At 47.8% G+C, this 6,242-nt stretch overlaps 1 protein-coding gene across 1 annotated transcript; it reads left to right on the top strand.

The window, feature by feature from the left end:
- Positions 1-880: 880 nt before the first annotated feature.
- Positions 881-5,313, top strand: LOC130087021 (uncharacterized). The gene is made up of 4 exons (XM_056253223.1): positions 881-1,058; positions 1,274-1,435; positions 1,887-1,970; positions 4,167-5,313. The coding sequence occupies exons 1-4, from the start codon at positions 881-883 to the stop codon at positions 5,237-5,239; spliced, it is 1,497 nt and encodes a 498-aa protein (XP_056109198.1). The 3' UTR covers positions 5,240-5,313.
- The last annotated feature ends 929 nt before the right edge of the window (positions 5,314-6,242 follow it).

Below are 6,242 nucleotides of genomic sequence, written 5' to 3'. Positions count from 1 at the left end.
ATTACCACTCAAAAAAGTCTGTAAGAAGCTTTCTCTTCCCGATCTCGAGTGGAGGTTTATTTTTCTCCATTTTTTAAAAGTTAAAATTAGCTTCAACGGAGCGGCGCCAATCAAACAGTCATGTCAGTCAACGATGTCATGCGCACAGCACTCTTTAGATGTGGGGCGGGGCGTTTACATTTTAAAGAGACATGGCAACTAGCCAACTTTAAAAAAATTATTGTAAATAATCAATTCACGAAATTTACCGTATCCATTGCATGCATTTAATCAGATTTGTTATTATTATTTTTTACTAAAATAAAAATATCTGAGGGACCCCCCCTAATTCTATTTTTTACTTCTTATGGTGGGGTCCCTGATCCCCCCAGCCCCCCCTCAATTCGAGCACTGATTAAAACAATGTTATTTGTGTAGTAACAATATTCAGCTCATGAGATGTTGAACGCGGAAGTCCGCAAATGTGCGAATATAAAACCAACTTTATACCAAGTTGCAGGAAGGGTCATGTAGGACCTTCAGTCCCACATAGCCTGCTGTGGACAGCGCCACGAACAAAGTCAAGTTTTCCTAAAAAGTTAAGTTGCCAAGCGGGGTAAAGTTAGTTAGTTTTAGGTTTGATGTTTGCTGCGTATTCACTTACTGCTTTAGTGTACTTTTCTGTACTGTACATACAGTACACAAAATGATGTTTCCTAACAAAGTTCGGGAGGAGCATGTTCAGATAATTAAACACATGTGGAGCACATTCAGGTAATCAAGCCTAATTAGACACGAGTGGAGCACACTCCCAATCAATGAGGTAAGAGGTATATATTCAGCAAACTTAACTCAGTTCTTTGACAGTCTAACAGCATATTGGTTCGACCTTCTTGCTACCATGTCTCAACTCCAGCTCTTCCCATCCGATGAGGAATCTAACTTCTCACCGGATCCTCAGCCACAATCAGCTGACCCAAGGACAACTCCTTCTCTACCCAACATTTCAACTGATCCTCAGGCTTCTCCACGCGGCCGCCTGCCTGCCCGAACAGCTACACGCTCGCCTAGACGCAGAGGCCAGCCCTCGCCTCCACCAGCGAGACATCACAATCCCTCCCCTGCTTCTTCCTATCGCTCGGCCGTCCCAACAATTCCACCAATTGGAAAGTGGACAGTTTTAGGATTGAGGCAAGCGCTGATCAATTCAGATGTTCAGTTCTCGCGAAGGATGAACAAAGCGGAACTATACGCCTTGTATGTATCCTTGCAATCAACTAACCTCTCTCCGAAGTCCATGCCGGCCCCGAAAAGGACCAGCAGGCAAAGCAAAGCTCAGGATTCACCTCGCTCGACAACACCACCATCGCAGCGTACCAAATCCAGTTCTCTTTCAGCATCAAACCGCAGCAGAAGGCCTTCAGCAAGCTTGGGCCGCGCCCCAGTTCCTTCTGCTGTCAGACCTCGCCAGCAGGCTGCAGCTTTGGTTGAAACCAGGCCCGCCGACCTTCCCTCAGCATATCAGAACATGGCTCCTGCTGTTTCTAATAATCCTTTTTCTTTTCAGTGGCCTCCAGCACCTGTCCCAGATGCTAGCGCGAGGCTGCCTCCGCTAGCATTGGAGGCCCAATCATTTCAACCTACCTTTACAACAGCTACTAATCCCTCTTCTTTTCAGTGGCCAGCAGCTCCAGTAGCTCAAGCTAGCGTGAGGCTGCCTCCGCTTGCAGCACAAGCCCACTTTTCTCAGTTTCAACCTTCCTTTCCTTCTCATACTTTTAATCCTCTTCCCCAAGCCCCAGAGGCCAATTCAAGCGTGAGGCTGCCTCCGCCGACAATTGCAGCCCCGGCCTCGGCTCCTTTCAGCTCTCTTCTCCAGGCAAAATCTCTCCACTCTCTCTTCACAGCAACTCAGATGCCTGTCCCATCGAACGCCGTTGCCGCGGAGCCGCCCCCAGTGTCCCACAACATCCGAGCACAGATCCTGTCAGGTGCAGACGTAGATCTTTCATCTCTTCTCTCTCTGTTACCTGTAACCGAATCAAACCGCCAAATAGATTGTGGGGATTTTTCTGTCACTTTAAAAAACCCAAATCCACATTCATCACGTTTACTTTCTTTTTCCGAGTTCACAATTGCTTTCAGCCGTTTCACTGAAGTAATCTGCTCTGCCTTCCCCCATAGGCGGCGCGAATTAAACGATTACTTATCAATTATAGCCGAACTTGCGCTGTCCTATGGAGGAGGGCACTTCTACACATACCACAAGCTCTTTTCCGCCAAGTGCTCTGTCCGGGTCGCCCAGTGGAACCAATGTCCTTACTGGGGCGCTCTTGATCCAGATCTACACAGCAGGGTTTTCCTAGGCTGCAGGAACATTTCATGTGCGGTATGTAGGTCAGTGGCACATTCAACCACAACATGTCCTCAAATCAACCCCTCCATCCCCCCCTGCCCAGACTCAGCCCCAGTTAAATCAACCAGCTATGTGCCAAGACTTACAACCAATGAAAATCCCGATGGAGGAAGACAGCAGACAGCCTCCTTTTCAAACAGCAGGCAGCTGTGCAGTAGTTTTAACCATGGGAGGTGCTACAGACAGCGTTGCCGGTTTCTCCATGTCTGCAATTTCTGCGGCGGTGCCCATGCCCGCCATGTTTGCCCAGTGTTCAAAGCAGTCAATAAAAAAACATCAAAAAATTACTTGTCGACTCCCGTGAATATTTCTCGCTTAGCAATCGAACTAGCTCATCACCCGGACACCCACTTCACACACTATCTCCTGTCCGGCCTCGAGCACGGTTTCAAACCTGGCGTGGAATGCCCACTCTCTCAAAATATTGTCTGTAATAATCTTCAATCTGCTATGGCTGAGCCCGATGTAGTAGACAACCTGATCAAAAAAGAAGTCGAGTCAGGCTTCATGATTGGTCCTTTCGACAATCCTCCTTTCGAAGTTTTTCGTATCAGCCCCATTGAAGTGGCCACAAGAAAATTTTCAGGTAAAAAACGCCTTATAATTGATTTATCAGCCCCACATGATTCCCCGTTCCCAAGCATTAACAGCTTGATCCCCCTTGACGAATTTTCTCTCAAATACCATGATGTAGATCAGGCGATCGACATGATAAAAATCGCGGGTCGGGGAGCTTGGCTGGCAAAAATCGACATCACTTCTGCCTTCAAAGTGATGCCCATCCATCCAGATTCATGGCACTTATTCGGTGTACGCTGGCAAGGAAAATTTTATTTTTCCGTACGCTTAACTTTCGGATGCAAAAGCAGCCCCAAAATTTTCGACACGCTATCAGAAGCTGTTTGCTGGATTTTGTCAAACAATTATGCGATTCCTCACCTCATTCACTTGCTAGATGATTTCCTAATCATTTCGCCTCCCGACGCCATCCCAGCCGCTCATATCCTCACCGTTCAAAATGTTTTTTCAGAGCTTGGGATCCCCATCGCCCAGGAGAAAACCATGGGTCCCACCACATCCATCGAATTCCTCGGCATTAACTTAGATTCAGTACAATTCCAGGCTTCCCTGCCAAAGGAAAAAATTGACAGGATCATACTCGTCTCATCTACCCTCATTGACCGCTCAAATTGTTCCAAACGCGAACTCTTATCCCTGCTCGGCCACTTAAACTTCGTAATGCGCATCATTCCACAAGGCCGCCCTTTCATTTCGCATCTCCTCTCACTCGCTTCTTCGGTTCACGCACTAGAAGACCTAATTTCCATATCTCAGATGTGCCGTGATGAACTCAGGTTATGGATAACTTTCCTAAAACAGTGGAATGGCCTATCCTTTTTCTATAACGATCTCGTTTTTTCTCCAGTCGATATCCAATTATTTACAGATGCGGCCCCCTCAATTGGCTTCGGGGGTTTCTACCAAGGACGCTGGTTTGCATCTCCGTGGCCCCCCCAACTCCAAGACACGACTCAGTCCTCAGCCCTATTTGAGCTTTACCCTCTTGTGGTAGCAGCCTTCCTGTGGGGGAAAGGATGGGCCACCAGTAGCGTTTTAGTGCATTGTGACAATGAAGCAACCGTTGAATGCATTAATAAAGGCCGTTCCCATTCACCCGCCCTGATGCCACTCTTAAGACGCCTAATCTGGATCTCAGCGTGTGATCATAATTGCCAAACACATCCCCGGGTCTGAAAATCTAATCGCTGACTCTCTGTCTCGTTTTCTGTTTCAGAAATTCAGGATGCTGGCTCCAGAGGCAGACCAATTCCCAACTCCAGTACCTCACTATTCAGAACTAATATTCCCGTAACCCACCCTCTAAAACAACTCCTCGACACATCACTGGACACCATCCTCCAAGCAGTTTCTCCCAGGACCCTCCAATCTTATGTGACAGCTTGGAGGTGTTTTAAAGCATTCCACTTCTCATACACCTTGCCATTCCCTGATTTTTCTCTCCTTTCAATCACCTCATTCATCTCCTACCTTAACAGCATTAAGGGCCTCCAAGTTGGAACCATCAAAGGTTACCTGAGCGGCATCCAGTTTTTCCACAAATTGATGTACGGCGCTCCCTCCCCAGAGATAAATAATTCACAAACCTCTCTTCTGGTCAAAGGAATTCAACGATCTCATCCCACCCATCCCGACACCAGACAACCCATAACACTAGATATTCTCACAAAATTTATTCATGCCCTCCGCACAGTCTACCAGCCTCTCGAGACAGCCCGTACACTCGATGCTTTGTTTATTCTAGCATTTTTCGGCTTTCTTAGATGCTCGGAACTCGCCATCACTTCCAAATTCGACCCAAGAGTCCACCCCACCATCTCAGACTTATCAGTACTGGATAGTGAAACCATCTCATACTTGATTAAGCAAAGCAAGACAGACCAATCCAAAAAAGGCCATTTCATCTACATCTTCAAACTCTCATCGCCAATCCAACCATACCAATCCATTCAGGCATATCTTCATTGGAGAAGCTCCCAGGCTAAATCCCACCTTGATCCCCTATTTATAGATGACTCCAACAAACCTGTGACACGCTTTTGGTTCCAGAAACATCTCAAATCCGTTCTTCAACAGTCAGGCATCCAAGCAAAACATTTCTCCAGTCACTCTTTCCGCATCGGAGCAGCAACTTCAGCTGCCCAAAAAGGCCTCTCCCAGCAGCAGATACAAGCTCTCGGAAGATGGTCCTCAGACGCTTTCCAAAGCTACATCAGGACCAACCGGTTCCACATTAAAAAAGCCCACCAAACCCTCATCGAATAAAACCCTCCGGGTCGTCCACCTGGGTGTTCTTCCTTCTTCCAGTGATCTAAATTCCCAACTGACAAAGCAAAAACTCTCCCAGCGGACATTGCATAATTCTGTCCAGCGAGCATTGGTCTCCCAGCGGACATTGCAAAGCATCTATGTTTTCTCCTTTTCCTGTCCAGCGAGCATTGGTCTCCCAGCGGACTTTTTATAAGCATCTATGTTTCCTCTTTTCTGTCCAGCGAGCATTGGTCTCCCAGCGGACATTGCATAATTCTGTCCAGCGAGCATTGGTCTCCCAGCGGACATTGCATAATTCTGTCCAGCGAGCATTGGTCTCCCAGCGGACATTGCATAATTCTGTCCAGCGAGCATTGGTCTCCCAGCGGACATTGCATAATTCTGTCCAGCGAGCATTGGTCTCCCAGCGGACATTGCATAATTCTGTCCAGCGAGCATTGGTCTCCCAGCGGACATTGCAAGCATCTATGTTTCCTCTTTTCTGTCCAGCGAGCATTGGTCTCCCAGCGGACATTGCATAATTCTGTCCAGCGAGCATTGGTCTCCCAGCGGACATTGCATAATTCTGTCCAGCGAGCATTGGTCTCCCAGCGGACATTGCATAATTCTGTCCAGCGAGCATTGGTCTCCCAGCGGACATTGCATAATTCTGTCCAGCGAGCATTGGTCTCCCAACGGACATTGCATAATTCTGTCCAGCGAGCATTGGTCTCCCAGCGGACATTGCAAGCATCTATGTTTCCTCTTTTTCTGTTCAGCGAGCATTGGTCTCCCAGCGGACTTTGCATGCATCTATGTTTTCTCTTTTTCTGTCCAGCGAGCATTGGTCTCCCAGCGGACTTTGCATGCATCTATGTTTTCTCTTTCCCATCCAACAGGTATCGATTTCCCAGCGGACAGCAGGAAATCTCCAGTCCGGGCTTCCAAAAAACGCGCCACTCCACCGTCAGCCGGTAGGGCCCATCAGCCCGACGCTGTGAGCTGCTCCCGTCGGAAG

The sequence above is a fragment of the Rhinichthys klamathensis genome, unplaced genomic scaffold, assembly GCF_029890125.1.
Source record: "Rhinichthys klamathensis goyatoka isolate OS25496 unplaced genomic scaffold, OSU_Roscu_1.1 h1tg000103l_1, whole genome shotgun sequence".
NCBI classification, from domain to species: domain Eukaryota; kingdom Metazoa; phylum Chordata; class Actinopteri; order Cypriniformes; family Leuciscidae; genus Rhinichthys; species Rhinichthys klamathensis.
This window is presented reverse-complemented; position numbering and strand designations above follow the sequence as displayed.